The 27,631-nt window shown below is 31.5% G+C and overlaps 1 protein-coding gene across 1 annotated transcript in view; it reads right to left on the bottom strand.

The window, feature by feature from the left end:
• LOC111715076 (sex peptide receptor) overlaps positions 1-27,631 on the bottom strand; it is a 45,374-nt gene that overhangs the window by 1,857 nt on the left and 15,886 nt on the right. The window contains exons 6-14 of the mRNA XM_023490328.1: positions 21,810-21,940; positions 19,487-19,563; positions 15,055-15,139; positions 11,408-11,501; positions 10,842-10,922; positions 6,828-6,899; positions 6,622-6,762; positions 6,152-6,262; positions 4,831-4,923 (exon numbers count right to left, since the gene is read on the bottom strand). Coding sequence (XP_023346096.1) covers positions 4,831-4,923; positions 6,152-6,262; positions 6,622-6,762; positions 6,828-6,899; positions 10,842-10,922; positions 11,408-11,501; positions 15,055-15,139; positions 19,487-19,563; positions 21,810-21,940 — 885 coding nt within the window. The remainder of the gene's footprint in view (positions 1-4,830; positions 4,924-6,151; positions 6,263-6,621; positions 6,763-6,827; positions 6,900-10,841; positions 10,923-11,407; positions 11,502-15,054; positions 15,140-19,486; positions 19,564-21,809; positions 21,941-27,631) is intronic.

The raw sequence follows: 27,631 nt of genomic DNA, 5'->3' as shown, positions 1-27,631 counted from the left end.
TCTTTAGAACCTAATGTTGTAAACCTTTGATATTTCAAACTCAGATTATTTGATTTAACAGAATTCATAGTTTAAAATATCTAAGGTCTGTAACATTTGGTTCCAAAGATATTGGGATTAAAAAATCAGAGTTTGTGGCAAAGACTTAATTCCTTTACTTCTTTTGCACTTTTCCTCAAAATTATTATTCTTTTTTTTTAAAGAGGGTTCGTTTTGCATCGTAAATCATTATTCATAATTTTATCATGAATTCTTGATATGTCTGATTTACTAAGAAAAAAAAAATAATCAAAGTATACTCTTTTCCCCTAGACTAGGGTTTCCAACGCAAGTGTATTTAATTGCGCGCAATTCCGTAATAATTGCGCGCAAATAAACGCAACGGAATTGTGCGCTATAGCGCGCAATTCCGTCCATCTTTCTTGCGTTGTGTTTCAATTTTTTGATAAAATTCAATTTAAACCTTATGGCAGGCAATAAATGCAATTAATTATTGCGCAATTCCTTTCAACAACAAAATATTCAATTTAAAGCTTGGAATAAACTGAACTTCACAAATATTGTAATCTCAAATGCTAAGAAAATTGAATTTAAACTTAATCTTTTGTCTTATAATATTCATTTGCAGCATGATAACCAGAAAACTCTGGCATATGAAGACGAGTTTAGACTTAAGCAGACCCATGTAACTGGATAAGTGATTTAATAAGTTACTAAGTAATTTTGTTCGATTTGTAACTATAACATCAAATACACTGTGATGTTGTCTTTCTGTATCATAGTTTTCTGGTTCTCACTGTAGCAAAATATCTATTTTTGATTAAACGAACCTTATAATTTCAACCAAAAAAAGTTTCCATTTTAATGTTTATCCAACCACAAGAAACTTTAAAATTTGTAAACTTTTGAAACAAGTGACACTCCATGGCCTCGATTATTTTAAAATCAACAGAGATATTTAATTCCATTCTTGTATCTGTTGCATAAATTTGTAAGTATAACATTTAAAATTATTGATTTTTAGGTATAAAACCAATTCCGATGCACGCAATTCCGCGCAATTCCAAGCAAATTCCGCGCAATTCAACGCAATTCCGCGAATATTTAATTGCTTCCTTTTTTCGCAATTATAGCGCAATTGCGCGCTATGAAATGGCGCAAGCGGAAGCAACCATTGCGCGCAATTCCGCGCAATTGCTAGCAACGGAATTCCGATTGGAAACCCTACCCTAGACTGAATTTTTCCAAGTCCGGATACTAGCTTTTAGAATGAATTGAGCTTTTTAAATTTTTTCATCACACTTACAGCTAGAATAAGAATGAAACTATGTGGCACTTTTTTGATTCATTCATCTTGCAGCACCAGTTCTAAATTTTTCTTTGATTTGAGAATTTTTTTTTCATAGTTTTAAAACTCGTATTTTTATTTTTTTGTGTATACATCAAATCACTTATACAAAGCCAGAATAAATTAAGTATTACGAATAAATCAAGCATGGGTATCAACATATCCGTCTTGAAACACTGAGTTTAGAATAACACTTTAGTAGTTCCAGATAATCCCTGATAAATTGAGTTGATTATGAATAAAAAACCCCGGTTTTTTGGAAAAATATATTTGTCAGATTATACTGAAAGCTAGTTTTTAACCTTAATCGAAATTCGACCTTCTCTTTTAGGATCTTAATTTTTTAAATTATAATTACTGAATTAGTTCTGATTTCTCTCAAATTTTTCTTTTAAAAATATTGTTTCTAATTTCCTTTTTTTAAATTTTTTTTTCTGGTGCAAGGTTCCACATTTTCATTGAAACGGTTTCACCCTTACTTGGAAAGAAATTAATTACTTGACTCAGCAACGTCAAATCAAACTTAATTTCATTTTAGATTGAAATCATAATCATAAACTTCTCTATACATTGCAACTTATGAGAAGCACCAAAAATGTTTTGAATTTTTATTATGTAAACAAATAAATTCGTTTCTCTCGTTGTGTGCGTAAACTAAAAACTAGAGAAGTTACGCGGTCACAAAGTCGTATCAGTAAAGATTTCCAAATTCATTGACAACGAGACAAAAAGTTATTTCGTTGTATTCATAAATATTGGATGTACTTTATAAGCAAACATTTTTATTCAATTTTCAGTTTCACAGGAATTTCTAAGACTAACCTTTGTGTCTAAGATGAAAAATAAAATGTGTATTTTACAAAAGTTTGATAAATATTTCTTGAAAATGTTTTCTTGTCTCATAACTTTCACGAGTCTTTCTCACAAAATTTTATTTTTGGAATTTTTTTCAATGTTTTTAACAATATTTTACAGACAAATAAAGAATTTGTATAATGATCTGATTCATGATCAAATACCGTGAGCATTCTGTATTCTGTATAAATATAACTTCTATTCCTAAAAATAACTTTTAACACAAATATTTTATTTTGCCTCAGTTAATTTCACATATTTGAAGCTGCAATCAGAAACCTTTGACAGGATGGAAAACAAATACATATATAGCGGCGATGACCACTGAATGTTTTTCATGGTGATATTTTAAAAACTCTTTTGTTGTCTTCCTTCATTAAGAATTTATGGTGTAGGAAGTAATACATTACATTTAGTGAATAAATTATTTCTTAGTTAACAACTTTTCTGGCGAGATTTATAAGTTGACGCATTTTTGAAATTTGATGTAAAAAAAATGCTAACAAGTTATTTCAAATTGTTTTCCAATTTTTTTATCATTTTATCAAATTTGAGGCAAATATGAGGCAAATTTTAGGCAAATTTTAGGCAAATTTTAGTCAAATTTTAGGCAAATTTGAGTGGCTCATGAGCAATGATCGGACATCCAAATAGAGAGTCAAGTAGAGAATACTACTTTATATATAAGATTTATATTTTGATGGATTTAATGATGTTGTCATTCATTAAAATGCCAAGATACTTTTTGTCTAAATCAAAGTCTTTCCTAAATATCTTGATGGAGGTTATTATGTATCGATGAATACATATTTTCATCCCCCCCCCCTTCCTCAACCCTTCCAACTTCTTCCTTTTTCATTTTCTAGTGACTTATAGAGGTATATTAAGAAACATAGAGTAATTATGAGTTTAGGCTGAACTAAATCGGCACAAATTTGTCGAGGTAACCCATGGATACCCCGGGGGGTTCTAAACACAGTGGTGAATATTTTTAAAAATTATGATATGATATGAGGCTATTTTTTCATTCTTTTTTCTCGAAATTGATTTATTTTCTCATAAAATTATTTAATTATTAATAGTTATCCCAAATTCAGCAAATAAAACATTTTACACATCCCGACATGTTTGTTTACATTGGATAATTATGATCGGTAAACTAGTTCTCAAACAATACTCAGTTACTGCGCAGCAGCAATAGTTATTTCTTTTAAACATTAATTTCATAGAGTAATAAAACGAAGAGGTGAAGCTTAGCTCAGATGTACAGAATCGACCTCCATATTGATTAATAAATAGAGTGGTCGGTTGTGTACATCACGATATGTTTACGTATCTAACACTGTACACTTGTATATAGAGCAATCGTATTTCTTGGGGGTGGGGGGATATGAAATTGACAAATTTTTAGATTTTCTTTCTTAATTCAAAGAGAATTCGAGGAGGTTGACTGCAAACATTTGACAATTATCAAATTTGTAGGTTTTCAATTACAACTTGAGGGATAAGTGGTGGAGTCTCCCAGCATTAAAAGGTCTCGCCATGCACAATGTTTTGGTATTTTGAAAAAACTCACATTTTTACAAGAAGATTGTTTGTGCACTTTTTATGATGCAATATTAAGTCATACTTTTATTAAAATAAACAAACAACTGAACTTGAAAGTACTGCAGTATACAATCCTGTGTTTACAATCCATATTAAGTGTCTATCTAATTATCAATACTAATATTCAAATATCTAGAAAAAAAACCACCCCTTAGAAATACGATCACTCTATATACAAGCGTACAGCCTTAGATACGTAAACATATTGTGATGTACACAACCGACCTGTCTATTATTTAATTAATATGGAGGTCGATTCTGTACATCTAAGCTAAGCTTCACCTCTTCGTTTTATTACTCTATGATTAATTACTATAAAAATAAACTTTATCATAATATATTTATCCAAAAAAGCTAGCTAATTTGGTTCAGCGGATTGGCCAGCCATAATAAACAAATATCTTATATTTATAAGCTATAAGAGCTTTATTTTATAGATATTAATAGTGTCATATGATTCTTCTCATTATTATATATTTTTTTCTTGGCAGTTATTTAAAAATAATTATTGAAAACTTTAAAGTTTCTCATGATTTTCTTCATATTTTTGGGACATTCTGTTGCAGCATTGGTTCTTAGAATAGTACATTTTTGTAGCGGCGAGGACAGGGCAGGGGGCCCATCAGGGCAGCACTGCTGCCTATGACTGACTAGTGAAATATTTTTTTGGTGTACTTTTTAATTTTTTTTTGGGGGGGGGGGCAAAATGCAGGAACTAGAAAAGAAACTTTCTAAACATGAAATTAAACAAGAAGGTCCAGTGGAAATGTATAGTGAACTCACATATTTATCATGATTGATTGATTGCTCCCCGCTGGTCTGATCAAGTATAGTGAACTCACCTATTCATCATAATTGATTGATTGCTCCCAGCAGGTGTAATCAAGTATAGTGAACTAACCTATTCATCATGATTGATTGATTGCTCCCAGCTGGTGTAATCAAGTATAGTGAACTCACCTATTCATCATGATTGATTGATTGCTCCCAGCAGGTGTAATCAAGTATAGTGAACTCACCTATTCATCATGATTGATTGATTGCTCCCAGCTGGTCGGATTAAGTTGAGAATCGGACTCACGAACAAATTCTTGAAGGTTTCACGAAATTGTCTGAAAATAAACTTTTTTCTTAACTGTGAGACAATTGAGTGAACCTCCATTTATTTAGATCATGATGGATTTATCCTTGTTTTTCTATCTAAAATTTGAGGTCTGTAAATGTAAAGAGTTAAATTCTTATTGCCAAGACAGAAATTATTGTTTTTGTATTTTTAAAAGAAATTGGCAAAATTCTCATTGCAACTTTTGGATCAGTGTGTTTGGGGCTACACAAAATTACAGACACAGTCGTTTAAAATAGATCGCAATTTTTTCCTTCTTTTCTAGACGTTTCTCTAAATCTTGTAACTTTAGAATTTAGAATAAAATTAACATTATCTAAAAACTCACCATTTATTGTCTGAACATCTTTAACTTTAAATGTTGAAAACTTTTACGTCATAGATTTAAAATGTTGAATCCAAAGAACATGATTTTAAAAACCTCATCTGTCGGTGTTTAAGCGTCTTAACTTTAAAATTTTAAATTCAAAGGACATCAATATATATATATTTATACTTTTCTTGTCTGTCTGTTTGTATCAATATACGTTAAACGGCTGAACCGATCAGGTCCAATTTTTTTGTGTGACCTCATTTTAAAAATCCACGAAATTTTTCTTTATAAAATCCGCGAACTTTTTTGTTTGTTTTAGTTTTAGAATGTATACAAAGAAAGAATGTTCATAATTGAATTGAGAAAAAATCATCAGTAAATGTCTAAACATCATAACTTTAAAATAAATCAGCTACCCTTAGCATATCAAATTAGAAAATTCAAATATTTAAATAGTTAAAAAAGCAAATATTCTGATATTTAAATAATCAAAAATTCAAATATTTAAAATTGGGAAACTTGTAATTAGATTTCTTTGTAAATGGTTTATAAAAACGTTGTACTCAGTATTTGAAACAAGTTTCGTGATCTTATAAGTTTTTAAAATAAAACAAGATAGAAAATGTTGCGAATTTTTCGTTTTATTATAGTGTATTTTTAGAAAATTAAATTTTTAAGAGAAACATTTTTTCAATTCCGACCGGCCATAAATCTTTAGTGCTTCTTGCATATTTCATCTGATAAAAGTTAAAAGTTGAAAAGATAATTTTGTGTGAATGAATTATTACTTGAACTTTCCGTGCACAGTGGTATACATGGACTTATTCAAGTGTATAATGGTATATCTGAACATATTTAGTGCACAGTGGGTTACCTGGACATATTTTTGTGCACAGTGGTTTACCTGGACATTCCGCAGTATATTCCGAAGTTAAGAGGGTAGGAGAGACATAAGCCAACATTCATCAAAACTATTATTTTCTTTACAAGCTCATAATTGAGGAATTCATACAAACTAAATAGAAAATATTGGTTAGTGTCTCATCGAGATATTAGTAATAGAGGGGGCATCTGGAATTTTAGACTTCTTGTTGTACAGCCACTGTACACAATGACCCTGATTACTTGTAAACGTGTAATTTGAAGAAAACTTTTTAGAAATCAAAACAATGATACAAAATTTGAATTCATTGTATTGATATAAACGCCGACAACTGTACCAGATAATCAAAATAAGTGTTAGAAGTTTTTCTCAATCTATCAAAAATCAAAATTACGAACATTTTGTTTAGAAATTGCGGACAGAATGGTAGAAATATAAAAATTGTGAGAATTCTATTTATAATTTGGAAGAAAAATGATCGTAATATATACCTGGACGATATTGTATGAAGTGCTGTGATGACCATGAGCGGGATTTCTACTGTCAGGAAGATCGCTATGACGACGATGAGCATGAGGGTTGTACTGTTAGCATCACGTTGCCGCTTGTTAGCTGTACCATTCGATGCAGTGCTAAATATATAGATGGACATATCGTTCTTTGGCTTTAAAACACATTCAAAACTAAACTTACAAACCTATTTGATTTTGCAGCCTTGGCTGCTGCCCGAATTTTCCCGGCCATCAGTTTTTGTCGTCGTCTTTCAGCTCTAAAATTATCATAAAATATCATAAAACTTGAAGACATGCAGAGAACAGTTGTATAATTGACGTATTTTTGAAGACGATTGTTTGGCCGCTAGATGTCTCGTATCAGATTCTTATCTAATACAGGGTGTCCCACGAAACATGACAATAGGAAGACGACTTGAAAGTCGTCTTTGGTATTTGAATTTATTTGTGACATTTAGTCTTCTATCTACTTTAACATGTATGATTCTTGAAACAATTATCACATAATTCTCCTAGCCCTGGCATTTCCAAAAAGTGGTCTGCGTTTTTTGTGCTTTCAATATTACCTGAGATATAAAGAGTTTGGTTCAGATTTCAATTTTGTTAAATAAAAGCAAAATTGTCGAAATCTGAAAGAAATTCTTCATATCTCGGGCAATATTTAAAGCACAAAAAAGGCAGACCACATTTTGGAAATGGCAGGACAAGGGAAATTTTGTGATTATTATCTCTAGAAATTTACTTCTAAAATTAGGTTGACAAATAAACGCAGCAAATTATATCAAAAATCAAGACGACATTCAAGTCGTCCTGCATACTGTCATGTTTCGTGGGACACCCTGTATATAAAGTTAGATAAGGCATTTCTTACGTAGTCAGTGTCGTTCAACGAACATATGAACAAGGTTTATCCCAATGATATACTTTGGGAGCCCCTAGTTTGGCGGCTATATCTATCACGTTTATCTGATATATATACGCAGTCAGATACGTCATATGGGAGCCCCAAAGGCAGGCGGCCCTAAGCCATAACATTTTCCCCTTCCATGTCACAAATTATCTTTTTTGTCTTTCGTCAGCCATGAGCAAAAACCGCACGGTCTTCCATGCCACAGCATTTGAGTCTTCCGGCAGTTATTACGTTTTTAAATGATAAATGTAGGGCATTGAAATTGCAATTTTTAAAACTCAGACAGGACTGATTCACAGGGATACAATCCCGTGACTAATCAACGGCACTACACAGGGCGTGATCTTGTTAGCTATCGATGTTAATACAGACACTAGGAATCAATTGATCAATGTCTCAACCAGGACATGATCCACATGGCTACAATCCCGTGATTAATCAACGCCACTTCACAGGGCATGATTTCGTTAGCTATCGATGTCGATACAGACACTGACAATCAATTGATCAGTTTCTCAACCAGGAAATGATCAACACAGTAACTATAATCAACGCCACTATACAGGACGAGACCTCGTTAGCTATTGATGCCAATACAGACACTAGCAATAAAATAGATCAATACCATCACTCAAGAAACTATCTCCACTCGTTTGTTTCAACGAGAACATATATTACTTCTAATACATGGAATGGGTTTATCGCAAAATAGGATTAGCATAATTACTAAATGAACAAAATACGACGTAAATTACAATGCCTCAATTTGTGCCACATGGCTACACGGTCTAAATGAATATCAGCTAAATTGGGCTGGGGAGTAATGGATGCTCATATTTTGGCTAAAATTGAAATGTTAATTCCAAAACTTCCTGCGTAAATGCTAAATTAAATTGTATTCCTTCCTCTTTATGGTATTAACTAGACCATTTACATATCCTGACTTCTCATGATTGATATCAATAGTTTGGTCTTGGTTAAGTATAAAAAGTCATTCCTTCACAGTATGGTCTTCATAGGACGGCATTTCAAATATTCTCTGACACTAGTTCAGTCATGGAAGTGATGCTAAATTGCCATTTAGGAATGATGAAAAAGATAAAATTGTGTATAGCTCTCATCCCTACATCGCAATATTACTATGCTGAGTTTTGCATGGGTGCTCAGGCTTGTAGCTCTGGTAGAATCATGAATAGTAATAGTCCTATGGCACATGAAACTTTATCTTTTGGACTGACTAAAGAAGATACACCAATCAAAAACTAGAATTCACTGTTTAGAAATATACCCACTCATAAAAGGATCAAACAGATGAAAGTGGCATATTTTACCAGTGCTTGCAGAGTACCTCAGACCTTCTTAATTTAGAGCTAAGAGGGTATATCATGACTAAAGATCTACTCTGAATAGTGCTTATAAAAATGTGCACCCTCTCATCTGACTTGCGCTACCATATGAGTATAACAGTAAATGATAATTTTCTTTTAAAAGGTTGATGTATTCTTATTGGTTTCAGAATCTTGAAAAAATTAAACACAATTAGAAATTGTGTTCACAATTATAGAATAGTTAGCAAAATGATATACAGTGTTAGGCGATTATATCAATAAAACGAAGACGACTTTTTATTTGAGTTTTGATTGTTAACAAGCTTTTTTTAATTACAAGTTTAGAAGTAATCAATGAGAATCTTTTTTTATTGACAGCTTGTCTGGACTTCTATGTATATGTGTATCCGCTGTTTATCAATTTGATATATAAATTAAAATTGAGATCGAAAGTCGTCTTCATAGTATTGATAACATCGCCTAACACTGTAGCTAAAAGGCTAACTCCGTAAACCGTAATTATTAACAAATTGAATATTGATACTTTTTTTAGAAAATATATATATATCTTTGCATTTCTTACTTGTAGAACATTAATAGAGTAACATTATCCTATATGTTGATAAGTTTACAAGATTATAATTGGGCACACTATGCTTTTCTTTTATATCATTTTTAATTAGGGCGAACCAGGGAGTAAGGAATAGAAGAGAGATATAACTGACGCGGTTCGACCTACCATATGATTATACATGCTTTGCAGACGTGTACTCCTTTTGTATATGAAATATTCAGAAAAGGTTATTGTATACGCAGTAAATGTACATCAGACAAATATTTCTTATTCAAATGAAGTACCAGTCTGCAAAGCATGTATAGTCATATGATAGGGCGAACCGCGTCAGTTTTATCTCCCTGGGGCGAACAGAGGGACTGAAATGAGACTAGAGTGACCTGAATTCGAAATGCTTGTTTTAAGGTTGGTTAGATATGCTTAAACAAAGTTTATAAACTTCTGATCTGAATAACTCAGCGTTCACTAACTTGAGCCCAGCAGTAAAAGTTTAAAGGAATAACAAAAATCAGTATCAACTGCACTGTTTGTACTCGCAAAAATTTAATTTCGTAAAGCTTCGTTTGTCTAAGGGCTTTTACGTAATGGTAATATTTAGGCTATAAAAAACATGATTAATATCAATTAATCTGTGCAAACTTCTCTTTTGTTTCAAACAAGCGAGAAACTAGGTCAAAAATTTGCATAACTTTCATATTTTCTTCTTTAATGGATTATTTCAATGTATCCGTATATCCATATATTCATACGATACGTGTTTAAAGTTTAAACTTGACTGGGCCTGCAGTAACTGGTTTGTTTTTTTCAAGACTGATTTTTGTTAAAAAAATTTTTCTCGTTTTTTAAATAAAAAACTTCCCACACTTCAAAATTAAGGAAATCTCTATCCTGAAAAGAAGGAACAACGAACCAAAAACGATTGTTTTATCACGTTTTTTTTTGGTTCTTTTTTTGCATTTAATTTCAGGGTCAAAACAAGGCAATTACTATAAAAAAAAATTTCTCAATTTTTCCGACCCAATTTACACCGATAGAAAATATCCCAAAAGTATTTCAAGATTATAAACATTTTGTTCGAAATCTCGAACAGAATTTGCGTTTTATGTTCAAAATCTTGAACAGAATTTGCGTTTTATGTTTAAAATCGCAAACAGAATTTGTGTTTTATGTTTAAATCTCGAACAGAATTTGTGTTTTATGTTCAAAGTCTCTAACATAATTTGTGTTTTATGTTAAAATCTCGAACAGAATTTGTGTTTTATGTTCAAAATCTCGAACAGAATTTTTGTTTTATGTTCAAGATCGCAAATACATTTTGTGATTTTTAAATGTTTCGGTTGTTCGAAATTGCGAATAAAATATAAATGTTGGCGAAAAGTTTTTTAACCTTTTCATTGCGGAGAAGAGCAATGTGTTGAGAATGACCAAAGCAACACAGGGAACCAGTTGGACAAAGATAACACGAAACCTGGAAACAAAAATAAAAACATAAAGGGAGTGTTCCCTGTTTTAAAAATCTAAAAAACTTAACCAGATGTTTCTGAGGACCAGAATTATAAGCATTTTATGCAATAAATAGCTTGGGAAACTCTACACATGTCAACCTTTTATATTTTCTGCTAGAACTTTTAAACCAAGGTAAGAACATTCCCCGTGGTTCTACACAAGTTCCCCAATCAAAATTTAGGGCAAATCTGTCAAGGGGTTAATAGGTTATGATCGGACATACACTCTTTTTCGGGGTTCATGCATTTGCGTAGATTTTAACTTATAAAAAATACAATGTAAAGAAAACAAATGAAATAATATCGGTATCTTCAAAACTGTAGGACCCAATTCCTGAAAACAACTTTCCGAAACTGGGTTTATGACGATACAGTCTTAAGTTTCGGGCTCCATGATGTATTTTCCTTGGTTAGGGCCAAGGAACTATATTTCTTGATTAGGGCTTACCAGTAGAAGGTCAGAAAGTACGCATTCAGAGAGATGGATTTCAACCAATCAGAGAACTGTACTGTACACGCCATCACCTCTTCACCATCTTCGACTAAATACATAGATAATAGAGTTATAATATAGAGTATACACATTATACATAGATAATAGAGTTATAACATTCGAGTATACACATTATACATAGATAATAGAGTTATAACATAGAGTATACACATTATACATAGATAATAGAGTTATTTATCATAGAGGATACAAATTATAAGGCATAAAGTACACATGGACAATTGAGTTATTAACGGGAGTGTTTTCCGTAAAAATGAAGGGGGTACAGACTGTTCCCGAATTAAATTTGGCTTTAATCACTTCTAGTTTTATAAAACCCGTTAACTCACGTAGTTGGATTATTCCACCCAAACCGTAAATAAGTCATTTAAATTTGATCATTCAGATTTAAAGGGACTGTAAAGGAAAAATGAAAGGGGGTATAGGCTGAAAGCTAATCACTTTAGATCTCGATCGCGACCCATGAAAGTTATATCTGATGTTCCTATCTCGAGAAATTGATATAAAACTGTGTCAAATTTATACGAAAATTAATATATATACAATTTTGTATAAAAATAGGGGGTTTAAATAGATCAAATTCAGCAAATAAGCAACAAATCTGAAAACGATTGGAATCCAGTGACGACTTTTATATCGTCTTCGTTACATGCGGCATTTTTTCATGAACACAATTATTGCAAAATTCCAGCTTAAACATCTAATATCGAAGCGCCTGTTTTGATATTTTTAAAATGTGGTCTACCATTTTTGTATCTTAAAAACTACAGATATTGTGAAATTTATACAAGTTCCAATTTATTTAATAAATCAAAATTATCTTAATATCTAATATCTTTGTCAATTTTTAAATTACAAGAAAGGTAGACAGACGTACATGCCTCGTTTTTTTACTTTCTTTGTCCTACATTAAATATCAGAAATCAATCCCATGTTTATTTGGACACCCTGTAACAAATTAAATTATAAATATTAAAAAAGCAGTACTGAAGATCGAATTTCATTAAATATGGGATAAATTTCATAAAATTAATTTCTTAAGTATGGGATAAAGTCGGCTTAAGTAACATTTCATTAAAAGCATACACGAAATAATACGTTGTAAAAACATTTAATTTTCAATAGAAGTTTCAGATAAACGTAATAAGCAAAAGTTTAAAAACTTTAACTAACGTTTTTGTAAAATTAAATTTTGAATGATAATACAGAGGGAAACAGAAAAAAGTAAAAATTCCCGTAGTTTTAATTCTTATATTAAATTGAGAACTGGCGCTATGGATTTTGTAATCTGCATTTGAACTATTTTTGAAAACATTTTCTAAACAACTGAGTAAAAGAAAGAACAGTAACTACATTCCTGCAACATTTGTCTGCTCCTCATTTAAGTTTGGCCTTTAAGAGGAATTACTTCTCTTTACATTGTTCAAGGGTTTTCTAGATCGTTCAACGGATTATCTTCTAGCTCTTGTTTTAATTTTTCGCCGACTGCACGAAAATCCTCTGGGCTTCTGCCTCAGGGTTATTGTGAAAACAAGTTTCATCCAAATCTTGAAAAGACGACATCTAGTATCCTATCTGTTATTTTAATTAATCTATGACGCACACCTTCTGTCTAGTTTTTAATTGAAGAAAAGTAAAGGAAAACTTGCCACTCGTATATTGACAAGTTTTTAGACTTTTTACCTATTCTCTTATCTACATGTTCACTCGTACAGGATTGAACAATAAGCTGACAATAAGCTGTTTGTAGGAAAATTGATGAAAACAGGGCCTTAGATAGGAATTTGAAAGGGGGGGGCACAAATGTTAGAAATCCCAGATGCAGGCGAAAATTTTTGTTGACCCAAAAATCTCGAAAAAGATCAAAATTAATGATAAAAAACTAAAAAACTAGATTTTTAACTAAATTTTCTTTCCCTTAAGTCCTATTGAGAAGCTATTTGCATCAAAACAAAAAAAGCTAGAGGTATAAGATGTAGAGTAAAACTGTAGATAAATGTAGCTAATACTTATTTTTAGTAAAGGGAAAGTAAAGGATGTAAAGATCAAGAAAAGCTCAAGCACGAAAATCTTCATTTTTTCCCAAAAATAAAATTCGAAAAAAAACTCTTCTGCATATAGCAAATACCTACTCCAGAACAATCTACTCGAGACATATCTATCCAGGACCCAGGTCTGTCAGTTAACACAATCAAACGGGACCGGCTCTAAATGCCCCACAAACACAAGCATCCAATAATATAGGACTAAAGCTCGACTCTATATTCAACAAGGACCAGCTGTAAATGCCAAACAGGGACACAAGCATCCAATAATTTAGGACTAACTAACACAAGCTGTATCTCAACTTGTATAATTTAACGAGGACACAAGCTATCTTTTAAGCTATATTCGATTCAATGCCAAATTGCACAATCTCATAAGCTATCAATGTCAATCAGACACTAGCTCAAATCAATTCCAAAACATTTAGCAAGATCTACAATGGTATGTTTCAACGAGAACACAGACTACTTTGAGTTGCTGTAAACAAAGCAGAGTCTCAATCAACTCATTTTATTTAAATGGTTTATGTTACAAAGTTAACAGGAATTGGCAATATTCAATTCCTAGGATGTTATCTATATCACATGATTAATACCATTGTATTACGTCTATTACATGATTAGAGAAAATATACATCACGCAGTATAACTATCTACATATTTTACAGTGTGATTTAATTATGATTCAAGCTAATCCTATTAAATACTCCATTGACACGCAGTATCAATGAATATTTTCATTACACAAGTTTACAACATTTAAATCATTAGCAATGTACAACGTACTGCAATTTCACAGAATATCATGTTTGCCCACTTTTTACTACATGCAAGCTTCTCCTACGCCTGGCCATATTTTTATATAATTTCAATTTGTCTCAATGTTACTTTTTGCTGTACATTAGAATTCATTAGAATCATTAATCTAATAAAAGAAGGGAAAAGGATAAGCTCCTTAAAATACAAAAAAATGTATATTTAAACCATATAATTTAACAAGATAGGATAGAAATAAAAATTCCCAAATAATGTATTTAAGAAAGTGCACTTTATTTCTTTTTAATTTGAAGAAAAAATATTCCTTTACAATTATTATTAGTAACAAAAATTAGATTTTATGCCAATTTTCTCTCCTAGGGTTCTTTCTTTCATTTTCCGTTTCCTTCTTTTCTTTTTATTCATTTTCTTTTTTTTCATTTTCTTTTTTTTGTATTTAGTTCTTTTTCCCTCCTCATGAGGTTTTGATGTGATAATTATATTGTTAAAATATATTTAATCTGCATGTAATAAATATTAGATTTGACTTGATTTGTTTGTGTGAAAAAGAGACAGATAATTTAAGACAGAGTATAATTATTAAACCTAGTCTCGTAAATTGGATGAGACAGTTTTGAAGATTTTAATCTTTTTCTAAGAATGTTTTAAATTGCAATTCAATATTCTCCTCTCTTCATTTTTAATGTTTTAAATTAGATTCTACAAATGTACACCCCACACTAGGACTGACTGACTTGAGGGTTTGAGGTTTATACTTACAGAACTCCACAACATTGTAAGTTCTATCCACCATTCTTGTAATCATATGTAGCAGAGAAACCAGAACAATAACAACAACCAATACCTTAATAAAAATTAATTTAAATCAAATACATTTTTTAGGTATTTCTATAGATCTTGCTTTCTAGATCCCCCCCCCCCCACAATCAAAAATGCAGCATAGAATATCCCTCTAATCGACCATAAACTATAAAAAGGCCGCTCTCTTGTCATAGCCGCATCGCTCGGCCTCTAACCTGGTCCTGGCCGCATCGCTCGGTCAAGAATTGTCTCAACCCGAAATTGCATTCCACATGGGTTCAATATTTGCATGATCCAAACCCACATAGATCTTGCCAGCCTACTTTTCTTGAGCAAAAATCAAGCAACCCCATGGTGTTCTGCATGTTGATATGTTCATTTACACAAGATTATAATTTATTCTTCAGGTCTAGATTTTTTGAGTATTATGTGCGTATTGAGGCGTTAAAGATTGTAGATATGATATGGGACGCTCTGTACACGATAAAAGGATATAAAAAAGAGTACAATATAGGGTTGAGATTTAACTGATTTGGTAAGTACAAAATGTGTAAATTATAAACTTAATGTTTTACAAATATAAACTAGATATATAAATACAGTATACTAGAAGGCTGCAATTCTATTATACCAGCCCACGTGGATTTAACGGTTCGGTCAATATTCCAGAAAGCTGTGACTTTCTATCACAATTTAACCCATTAAACATAATTTGTTAGCCTTTTCTATTTTATACTTTTTTGTTGGCATATACATTTTGAATGAAATAGTATAAAAGAAACAAATCCTTAATGTAAATGATTATTGAATTAAAGACCAAAACTCTATTTGATTTCAAATAGAAGAAACCGAGTGCTGCTCACTCTGGTTAGTCCGGTGACAAAAAAGTAAAACCTTAAATAGGTTCGGAAACAAATCCCCAATCCACGAAACAAACATGCTGAGTCAACTTTACACTGGGTAGTCTTGACTGGTCGGTACAAGTGGGAGCTGCTTAACGCTGGTGTAGATGAACTTTCTGGTTCAGGACTTGTTCCGAAAATGATAATTCTACTCTGATTTTAGAATATCAATAAAATCCCCTTTTTTGGTGGTACAGAGTTGGTTTGGAACTCCGGAGCTGCTCAAGGGTTGGTTACAACTGATGATATCATGTTTTCCAGATTTCAATGTTAGATTTAAGGCGTAGTCTTCACCTTGAGCCCACGTAAAAATACACAGTGTTCACAGGATGTTCACAAAAATACAAACATATAAATACATTTTAACTATTCATAAAAGCACAAATATCAATTCTTAAAGAATCTGTTACATTCGTTTGTGATTTTTAAAAAAAGGAGTTTTAGTTTATGTAAACACCTAACAGAGTTCCCATATACAGAGATAATTGATTCCAACCATGATCTGACATTCTTTGTTAAAAATACGAACTTTGAACTCCGTTACATTACATATATAAGTTAAGCAATTTCTACTATGTGTAAGATGTGCAATGTAATGACATATTTTTTGTTAAGTTAATAAAGAAAATTATATTAAATCATGTCTTTATCATTTTTATATTAAATTATATCATATAAAATATATATAAGTGGTTTCTTCAAAAACATGTTATTCAAAATTTACAATGTGGGAAAAACATGCTTAATGGGACAGTCATTGTAGTTTTAAGTGACTCTTCATTTGTCGTACAACGGTACCCTTTAACCCTTTATCTGATCCAAGGGTTTAATGCAAAGAAAGTTAATTTAGAAGTGTACTGCAGTGTACTGTCACTGGGCGGTAATGTAAACACAAGACAGATGTCGAAGCCTGAAATGGGATCCATCTTTCACATAAATAATCAATGAAATATTCTGGTCATAGGAAACTATTATGTGAATTATCAATATTATCAAAATTCAATGCTCCTCGGATACTAAAAGAACAATGAGGCATCTATTCTTGTTTACAAATTCCGCCCAAAGAGAACTGGTTTCAATATGTACGCAGAGTATACGCAACGGCAATTAACTTTCCTTGCATTACATTCTTGATCGATCAATGATATGAAAGATATCGGCATTATTTGGATTGAAAAGTGTTAAATTCCAACAATTTGTCTTAATATTTCTAGACAATATCTTCAACTTTAACTTTGCTTTTACCTACTTACTTGTTTTATTTTTTATTTAAATGTTTCGGCACTAATTATGGTCAAAAGAGTTAAGATGAGTTTCATATATTTTTTCGTTAGTAAAAGGTTTAATTTAATTAAGGTTTAATTTTAATTTCTAACTACCAAATAATGGATTCAAGATCTCAGTTCGGTCCTAAACTATCAAATAATGGATTCAAGATCTCAGTTCGGCCCTAAACTATCAAATAATGGATTCAAGATCTCAGTTCGGCCCTAAACTATCAAATAATGGATTCAAGATCTCAGTTCGGCCCTAAACTACATTCAAGATCTCAGTTCGGCCCTAAACTACCAAATAATTAATTCAAGATCTCAGTTCGGTCCTAAACTATCAAATAATGGATTCAAGATCTCAGTTCGGCCCTACCTTAAAGGAGTTATTTTTTCATTTTCAGTGGAGAACAATCCCCCGTTTTAATAATTCTAGAATTTCGCACAGTGTGACCCATAAAAAAATATATATTTAAAGTTGTATTTTAAATGTTTGTACTGCAAATGGTTGTACTGCAAATGGTTGTACTGCAAATGGTTGTACTGCAAATGGTTGTACTGCAAATGGTTGTACTGCAAATGGCTGTACTGCAAATGGCTGTACTGCAAATGGCTGTAATGCAAATGGCTGTACTGCAAATAGTTGTACTTCAAATATATGAACTGGTTGCTTTAATATCAACTTATTATTTGAAATTGGTCTGTTTATGATTTTCTTAATCGTTAAGGTTCGTTTTTAATAACTTTTAATAAAACTTTCCACACTTCAAAACTGTATTTGGTTACTTTGCTTTATTAAACTTTGAAATATTTTTATCCTAAAAACTGAAAAATGGGAAGCAAAAAATCGTTTTAACGCATTTGTTTCAGTTAGTTTTTGGTTTGCTTTTGGTTCGTTTTTTGCAAATTATTTTCTTTTAGGGTCAAAGTTTGGCATAGTGAAGAAGAGACAAAATAATTAGAATAAAATATTTTGAAAACTTTACATGATTGGAAATATTTTGACCCTGAGAGAAAATTTATGCATAAAGCGATTAACAACACTTGCACACTTGATGTGTTGACATGTATAGTGTACTAAAATCTAGTAGTCGTCTTCCTATTCTACTGTATTATGGGTCTTACTGTTAATGAAATTTTGATTAAAAAATATAATTATTTTTATTTTTACTGCAGAAAATTATTTACGCTTTTCGTAAAATTCATAATTGATATTTTTAAATATTTGACTTTTTGTTTGCTAGTGCAGTAGATTATATCAAAAGTCTACGACATCAGGTTGCAAAGAAAAAAGGAAAAACAATTAGAGTTTTAGTCAAGTTATAAATTCATTTACCAATACATATATAATGTAATATAATGTATAATGTATAGTATTACCATTTATTCATGAAAATATAGATACTGTATTAATAATAAAAAGAATTAATTCATATTCTCCAGATAGCGTGCATACTGTTTACAGATTAATATCATATAACTGTGCATGATGATATAGCATAGAAATTTGGAAAGCTTAAAAAAATTGTTAACTTTTGTCCATTTTTAAAATACATTCAATATTTAGCATGCATTTAAAGTGACCCTCAATTGAGTGGCATACATGATTCACAACGGTACCCTTTTAAACATGATTCACAACGGTACCCAAGCGTTGCCAGATCAAGAATGTTTTTGTTTTTTTGTTTTGGATAACTTTTTGTATATCATTCGTGCAGGTTCTCTATCTTAAAGAGAAAAGTGCGCTTTTCTTGCTTGAGACAACGGACAAAATTAGCGGAATAAAACACTTTTTAGACTATAAAACCGATATTATCTTCCACATTATTGATTAGATAAAGGTTCTAAGGGTTACATCAACAGTTCCTAAGAGTAAATCTTATTCACAATTTAATTTCAACAGTCAACTCCAATTTATAAGTAGTTTGTTTTTGTAATTTAATATGTTTGTTTAGTTTTGTTTTTAGCATTTCGATGAAAGAGTAGATTTATTATTGTATTTATTATAGATCTTTTCTTTTCAGTTAATTGAGTTAAAAGCTGAATGGTTGTTTTTGTGCCCAGTGTTTTTAGATATTTATTATCTAAATTATATTTTAATTTAATTTACTTCTTTTTCATTCAATTTATAATAACTTCGTACCTTCTACTTTCTACTCCCTACTCCCTACTCCCTACTCCCTCCTCCCTACTCCCTCCTCCCTACTCCCTACTCTCTACCTGGGATCTGAGTACTGTACACCATTGTTTCGCCATTGAAGCATGGCAGACATAAATATACCTCTGCACTGCCAGGGCTGAAAAATAAAATGTTAAAAAGGATTGTTCACCAATTTGAAATTAAAGGGACTGTTCGCGAATCCTTATTTATCTACATATTCGCTTTAAATTGTTTAACACGTTGTTTGCATATTAACGTCGCAAAAAAGAAACTTAACAATAACGTCAACTGTGTTGAGTTCACAATAACTTTAATTTTACGGCTTTTTGACCAACATTTTAGAGATCAACACACCGAGTTTTCTGCCCTCGTTGATCCTTCAAAGGTCGAAAAGGTTATTGAGTATTGTCCCCTTTGCATCACGGGCACACAGGTCTGCCGCTTTAGTAATTGTAAATTGGCGGTACAGTCCAAACTAGGACCGCAAAGGCTTGCCCAGCTCGGATATTCAAATGACAGCGGTTCTGTGTGAGGGTCATTTGAACTTACGATTACCAAAATCGATTAAGGTTCTGAATAATGAATACTGCGAGTCAAAATAATCATTTTATAAAGAAATGTAGGATGTTGTATTATGTCCTTGCTTTCTTTCAAACATTTACAAAACTGTTTTGTTCGTATACTGTAAAATACAGAGGTTTATGTAAACATACTTAGCATCTTTTATTTTACCAAAATATTGGAAAAAATATCCAATAATATTGTAATGCCTCCCGGAAAAATATTTTTAAAAACATTTTGAGATGATTCAATTGAATATGCAATTCTCTACAATATTTTTTTATTATAAAGGAAATGTTAACGTAAATTAAACAGGACACCATCAACTAAGCTTTCGGTGTGTCTATCTCAACAGTAAGGATATATTGGATGACCAATATTTTAATTAATAAATGGATCGATGGTATAACATTGTACATAATATTTTCATATTTGGGATCCCAGCAAGCTGTCACCTTTGATCATAATTTGACTAAAGTATGATCTCTGTTTGTTTGGATGTCCAATCATAACTCAGGAACCCCTTGACTGATTTGCCTCGAATTGGGATTGGAGAACTCGAGAGAACCACGGGAATGTACTTAGTTTGAGATTCTAAGTTGAGTGGGTCGACTTTAAAAGGAAATAATAACAAAAATCGTAAGTTAAAACCAAGCGCAGGTAAAGGCAGGGTCAGTCCATTTGAATTCAGCCACTTTTTCCAAAAGTTAGAAGGCACAATCTTCGATTTTTTCAAACTTAAAATATTAAAAGACCTACGTGAGACATTACATAATCAGTAATGTTTAGACTCTGTTGACCTCCGTATGCGGAGCACTGAGGTCATGAAGTTTTGACCGCGGCCCGCTTATAGATATGCTTCTATCTACCGATCTTTACTCTTCTGGGCCAGCATACATGTAATTTTGTGGGTGTTCTTCACAGCTGTTTTATCTGAGTGGACCCTAGATTTTTGGGTAAATTTTTAAATCTTTGCTTGGTTTACTTAAAGTTTCATTCTGGCTCTCGTTGATTCTATAAAAATAATTTGTTCTTTAAAAATTTTGAAGTGAAGTTCAGGGTCCAAGTCAAAGAAGAGCTTTGTAAGATTGTGGGCCCTGAAGTAAGCAGAAATGTTGTAATTATAACATTGCTTCCTAAGATTTGGGTAGCATCTTATGCGTTTAGTTTTGAGATTTCCAAAATGTGGTCTGCCGTTTTTGTACCCTGAGAATTGATTGAGATAATGAGAAGTATGTCTAAAATTCAAAGTATTAATAATAACTAAGGTTGTTTAAATCTTTAGTATCTCCGACAACTTTTAATTATACAAAGAAGGAGGCTAAGATTTGCCAAGTTTTAAAGACTTAAAATGTTTTTCTTTACTCCTATGACATCTATTAACTTTACGAAAACCAAAGACAAATTGCAAGTCCAGGGTCCAATGTCTAACGTACTGTAAACAAATTAATTAATAAATATTAAAAAATATAAACTATATACAAATGTGGCGAAAGATAATCGATGACTTTAGGTTGTAATATCTGAATGATTTGTTTGAAATTAAATTGATTTTTTACGGTCTTAGTCGTATGTTGCAATTTTCTGAATTTGTATGGGCGCTAAGTTATTCAGTATGAGACGTCTTTAACAATTTTCTCCTTATAGACGCCACAGATAGAAGTTAGATTAGTAGCGATCAAAAGCGCTTTTTTTTCGCATTAAGCCTATACCACCTTTCATTTTTCGCGAACACTCCCTTTAAACTTAAATTGTTGGATTTTTTTCTATACAAATCTGAGTTTGTGGCAAGAAATCAGAGTTCCTTTAAAAGCTCTTTACCTAATGTCAACCAATTGGAAGCCGAGTGAAAAATCTGTGGTGAGGTTTCCATCATGAACTCGAAGAGGTAGCAGGACACCAGGCCCCAGTTCATGTCGTCGTGGTGTCCCATCGTGTACAGGTACATATACCTGCAGTACAATAGTACATATACCAGCTGTGCATTAGTAAATATACCAGCAGTACATTAGTAAATATACCTGCAGTACATTAGTACGTATAGGTGCAGTACATTAGTACATATATATTCAGTACATAAGTACAAATGCCTGCAGTAAATTAGTACGTATACCTGCAGTACATTATAGTACATATACCAACTGTACATTAGTATATAGACATGTTGTACATTAGCACATAAACCTGCAGTACATTATCTATGAATGTGTTTGTTTTTGTAGCAGATTTTTATTACCCAGCAAACCAAATAACGTAGTTTTTATCAACTTGTAATGTTACAAAAAAACAGGTTGTAAATAAACCTTTTAAAGACTTTTCAAAAGCAAAACCTACTGAGGATGAGACAAACATATGACAATGCAGCTTTAAGTTAACAAATTATATCAAACAACTAGCAAAAGTATCCGGCATTGCCCATGTCCATAAGTATTTGTGTAGTTTTACATGCCAATCTCATGGATATGCCTGACAGTCATAAGAGCAAATTTTACATTTATTTTTATAGTTAGTGTTAAATCTATCAACAAGTCAATAATTTTTGATAGTTCCAACAGAGTAAAAATTAACAGGATATCTTTGAATAATTCAGATTTAATAATGTACCCTATTCATTGTAAACTCCAGTCATTTCAAGTACCAGCCGACTTTTATGCAGCTAGAGTAAGCTGTAACAGTACAAAAAAGTAAATCCTTCTCCCTGTAGTAAAATTTACAGCTATAGGTAACATACACACATACATACAGCTTGATAACGGCAAAACTCTGAAATAGGAAGATGGCTTATGATTTTGAATAGTCCAATGAACATGAAACATAGCAATTGTGGAGTGTAAACCGAACAATTTCATGTAATAAGTAAACTAAAAAGTTTTTAGTAAAAAGTTTTTTATAACATTGATGGAAATTTAGAAGAAAGTAAGAAAATGTTAAAGATAAAAAAATATTTGACCAAAAATAATTTTGCAAAATAATATTTTTTGAAGAGTTCCCCAAATATTAAATATGAAATTTGTTCAATTTTTAATTTAGGTTTTTGCATATTATACAAAATTACGGGGAAATTGATTACTGATTAAAGATAACACAGATAAGAATATTTTATCAAATTTTCCAATATGCTATTGTTATTTTTAAAATCTTTTACTTTTGCAATTATTTTGTATGCTAACATTACATTTAAAACATACTGCCATGTTCTTAACATATTTAATTTCAGAAAAAAGTAAAAAATTTACATCTCAAGAGTGAAAATGAAGGCCCACTGATGTTCCAAGACAGCTGAATCATTGTAAATATATTTTTTTCAACTTGTTTATAATAATATTATTATTCTATCTGATACATCTGTATCATCCATCTAAATATACTTCTCTCATGTCAACTTTGTCCAAAGATAAATCCAAAATAAAAAGTTTTCTTGACAAAAAAGTCTCTAAAACATACAAGGTTGAATATATTTGAAGATCTGGGGAAAAATAATGAAAAATCTGACATCAAAAGGAAATTTTTTTAATCCTCTTTCATTCTTTTAATTCCAATCCCCCCCCCCCTAATTCAGTGAATATGACCTCCAAACAAAATGTATTCCACGCAATCATACCTTACTTTTTTTTTAAGAGGGGGAGAGCAAGAAAGGGGTGGGGGGTTGGATATGACAAGAAAATATACACCCCTGAATTATACATAACATTATCAAGATCAATTTCAAGTATGGATATCAGGCAAGCCGACCTTACCATTATCACAGGTTAAAGTTACTATAGACATGTTTTTAAGAGTTGCTTGCCCAATTTACAGTCTTGCCCTTTAAACCATTATTTGAACAACAATGAAGAAGATGTTTTTGTCTTTTAAGAAAGAAAAACAAGACTTTCTTCATCAATTTTGCTCAAACTATGCTTGTTTTTTTGTGAAATAGAGCGCTTAATTTTTGCTATAGCTATTAGGGTAACTTATTAAGGGAGTGATATATTTGGTGTACTGTCCCTTGTTGCCCTCTGTAGGCTGTATGAATACTGTAAAACTTCCTTTAGTTGCCTAAAGATCGGTACATCAAATTAACAGGAGTTTTTTGTCGTACATTAAATGTAAACAATATCTTTTCCGTCTGGATGACGTCAATGTTTTTTTTCAGATTTCCCGCATTTTCATATGTTGATCCTTTTTTAATTTATCAAAATTTTATTCGAAATAAAGTCATTCTTAAAAAGAAAGAATTTTTCTTTTTATAAGTCTGAATATGTCAAATCTTATTTATCTTATTGGACACATTGTTTAGGGTTTTTGTAACAACGTATTTATAAACATTTCTATAGTTTCTTAAAATCTGGAAAGAAGGGGCGATTCCGGAAATTCAATTTCCAAATCCCTTAGCAGGAAATGATCCCCCCTCACTANGACTGAACAAATTATTAGGAATTGAAGAAGGAGGGACTTCCGATCACTTTCATCTGAGAGAAAATGAATAGATCCAACTGCAAATAAAAGTTGCAACAGTTTTCAAAACTGGGTCAACTCTGACCTAAGCGTCGCAACACTTTGGTCTTTAAATTTTAACTCACTACACGTGGATTTAACAGTTCTGTCAATAGTCCAGAAAGCTGTGACTTTCGATCACAATTTTGCTATTAAGCATAATTTTTTAGCCTTTTTCATTAAACACTTTTTTGCTGGCAAATGCATTTTGAATGAAAAGTCTAAAACAAACAAATCCGTAAGTTTAAAGATTGTTTGATTATAGACCAAAGCGCGTAAGAATTCAAATAGAAGAAACCGAATGCCTCTATCTCTGGTTAGTCGAGGGTGACTAAAATACTTTAACTTTGTTATTCCCCTAACCATGTACATTTTAACTATAAAGAACATGCTTTCAGCTTTAACGTTTAAAAGGACTGTAAGCGATTTACAACGATAACCTAAAAAGCTTTTGTGTAATCAAGTATGATTGCATGTTTTTGCTTTTTTAAGCTGTTTATTCTCATTTGTAGTTTCACCGCAAAAGTGACATTAGATATCTGGCTGTTATTAAGAAATAATTGAGAAATTCAAAGAAATAAACACTTTCCGAGTCAGAAAAACAAATTTTTGATCAGATTAAGTTTTCAAGGATACTGTTTTTATTAGTACATTGCTATCCTGGGATGGAGTGTAAATTAAAATTATGCTTCCAGTCGAAGAAGAAGTTGGCAAAATTTTCATCGATTTTTGCTGGATAGATTGCAACCCCTAGTTCACTGTAATCTAGACACGTAGTGTACATATTCTCTAGTACAGGATCTGAATGTTCTGTCACAAATCTATCAAAGAAGCTGATGAAACTTTTTTCTCCTTTTATTACCTCGTTTCTTTGTTACAATGTAACAAAGAAAACAAGATGACTGCTACAATATATAGAAGCAAAAAATGTCACCTTTAAACCAACAATAAGTTGTGAGAATTAGTTTTTATGGTTCGTGTTTTCATTTCCGAGCATATTTATTTTGAAATAATTACCGTATTTCAGCTAGGGTTTCCGATCGCAATAGCATTGCACGCAACGATGTGCAACGATGCGCAATGGTTGCTTCCTTTGCGTTAGGGTTCCACGCAATATTAACATTTTTGCGCATTGATTCGCAATAAATATTGCCATTCATGCCTCAATAAACTTCTAGTCATATTTTTAAAAAAAATATCTTACATCCAATGCTTATTTCCTGTTTTTTTCTTTTTGCGTAGAACATAATATGTTTTATTATATATTGTACTATATTTCTGCAAAGGAACTGAGTTTTTGGCACAAACTATGATTTTCTCATTCCTATATCTTTGCAACCCGATATCGTAGATTCTTGCTAATTCAAACTATAAATTCTGTTAGATCATATACAAAGCCTATAGTTAGAAATATAATAAATGGAATTATTTGAGTGTTTTATTATTATTTATTGCACCTCAAAATCATGTCTTTGTACAATATTGCTTTTTTTGCACAAAACCGCGCAATCTTCATTGCGAATATTGTTATTGCAACAAATCAATGATAAGCAAAACAAAAAGTTGTTTTTGCGCAATATAGCGCTCGGGTTTATTGTGCTGCATTGCGCAATTTTCATTGCGAATTGTTTTACAGAACATGCGCAACATACGAAAAAAAAATCATTGCGCGAAATTTAGTGCAACGAATCGTAAAGAAAAATGCCATTGCGTGGGATAATAACATTTGAGTTTGTGACAAACACTCAATTTCTTACTTATTTGATTATCTGACAGTCTGACCATAAATATGTTTTTAAAAATTCTTACTTTTATTTATCTTTTATCTTTAAAGATTCAACTTTTTAAGTTTCTCCTTTGACAATCTAATTTCAAACTTTTTAAAGAAAGTTTTTTTAATTTATCATTTCTGATTCTAACTTAACTTAACATTTGTAAAAAGATTACCTGTTTTTTGTTTGTTTGGCGAAAAAGTTAGAAAAAGAAACACAATTATTTTCAGAGTTTTAGAATAGTTGAACATTTTTTTATTTAATAAAGTTTAAGGTCTTTCAAATCATTTTTCCCTCTTTAGAAAAATATTGCTCATTCTGTCATGGCTTTTGATGGAAAGAGCACTTGTAACTAAGTTTGATTGGGTACAAACAGAACATGAAATAATCAATATGTTATGTAATGAGTGATGATCAATGTCGCCTATTTGTGCATAATTTTGCATATTTTTCTTTTTTCTCTTGTAAAACTATGCTTTAAAAATGTATTTAAACAAGTTTAAACTACACCATTTGTATATGTATTTATATCTTTGTGTGTGAATAAATCTTTATAGTATAATACTTAGATTTGGTTACTGCTTTAAACCACGTGAAACATCCTTTGTAACACCTCCATATTTATCCTTAAAATTAAATACTTTTTGTTTTAGAATTTTTTTGATATGTGTGGTTACTCTGCAAAGGTAAAATGCACAATGCATGTGTTTTTTACTTATAAGAAAGACTGAACAAATTATTAGGATTATACACTTTTCGAGTTAGAAAACCGAAGCTCTATTCCACATTTTTGGTCAGATTAAGGTTTCAAGAATCAAGGTTACCGTTGTAAATTGGGTATTGCCATGAAAATGAAATACTTTCCTTAAATTCGATATTATCTATAATTTTTATCGAAAAATAGAAATCTCCAACTTTTCTCTCTGAAGACAAATGCTACACATTGCACAATATATTTGATCATTTATATCAATGCTTTTACAACATAATTTTATTGATGATTAAAATCCTTGATTTTTGGAAAAATTCCAATTCTAAAATATTTGAAAGTATTGTATTTATGGACTGACATGTCACGGTAAACTAGAGGTCCAAGTATTTGCGTATTCCGTAAACTTTTACGCGGAATTAGGAATTTTTACGCGAAATTCGCAACAAAATCCGCGCAACTGCCACAAATTTGCGTCAATAATCCCCTCGAAATTTGGGTTAATCCCTAAAAATCACGCGTACAGTCCCTTTAAGGTACTCCGGGGGTTATCCCAGGTTTATCTCTATATTTGTATTCAAAGCCAGAGAAGGATATCTGAAGCTTGAAACATATTCTAGAACATTGGTTAGAAATATTACACTTTTCTGATATATTGTTCAATCAGGTACAATTTCCAGACGAAG

Source organism: Eurytemora carolleeae, unplaced genomic scaffold, assembly GCF_000591075.1.
Source record: "Eurytemora carolleeae unplaced genomic scaffold, Eaff_2.0 scaffold600, whole genome shotgun sequence".
Classification (NCBI taxonomy): domain Eukaryota; kingdom Metazoa; phylum Arthropoda; class Copepoda; order Calanoida; family Temoridae; genus Eurytemora; species Eurytemora carolleeae.
This window is presented reverse-complemented; position numbering and strand designations above follow the sequence as displayed.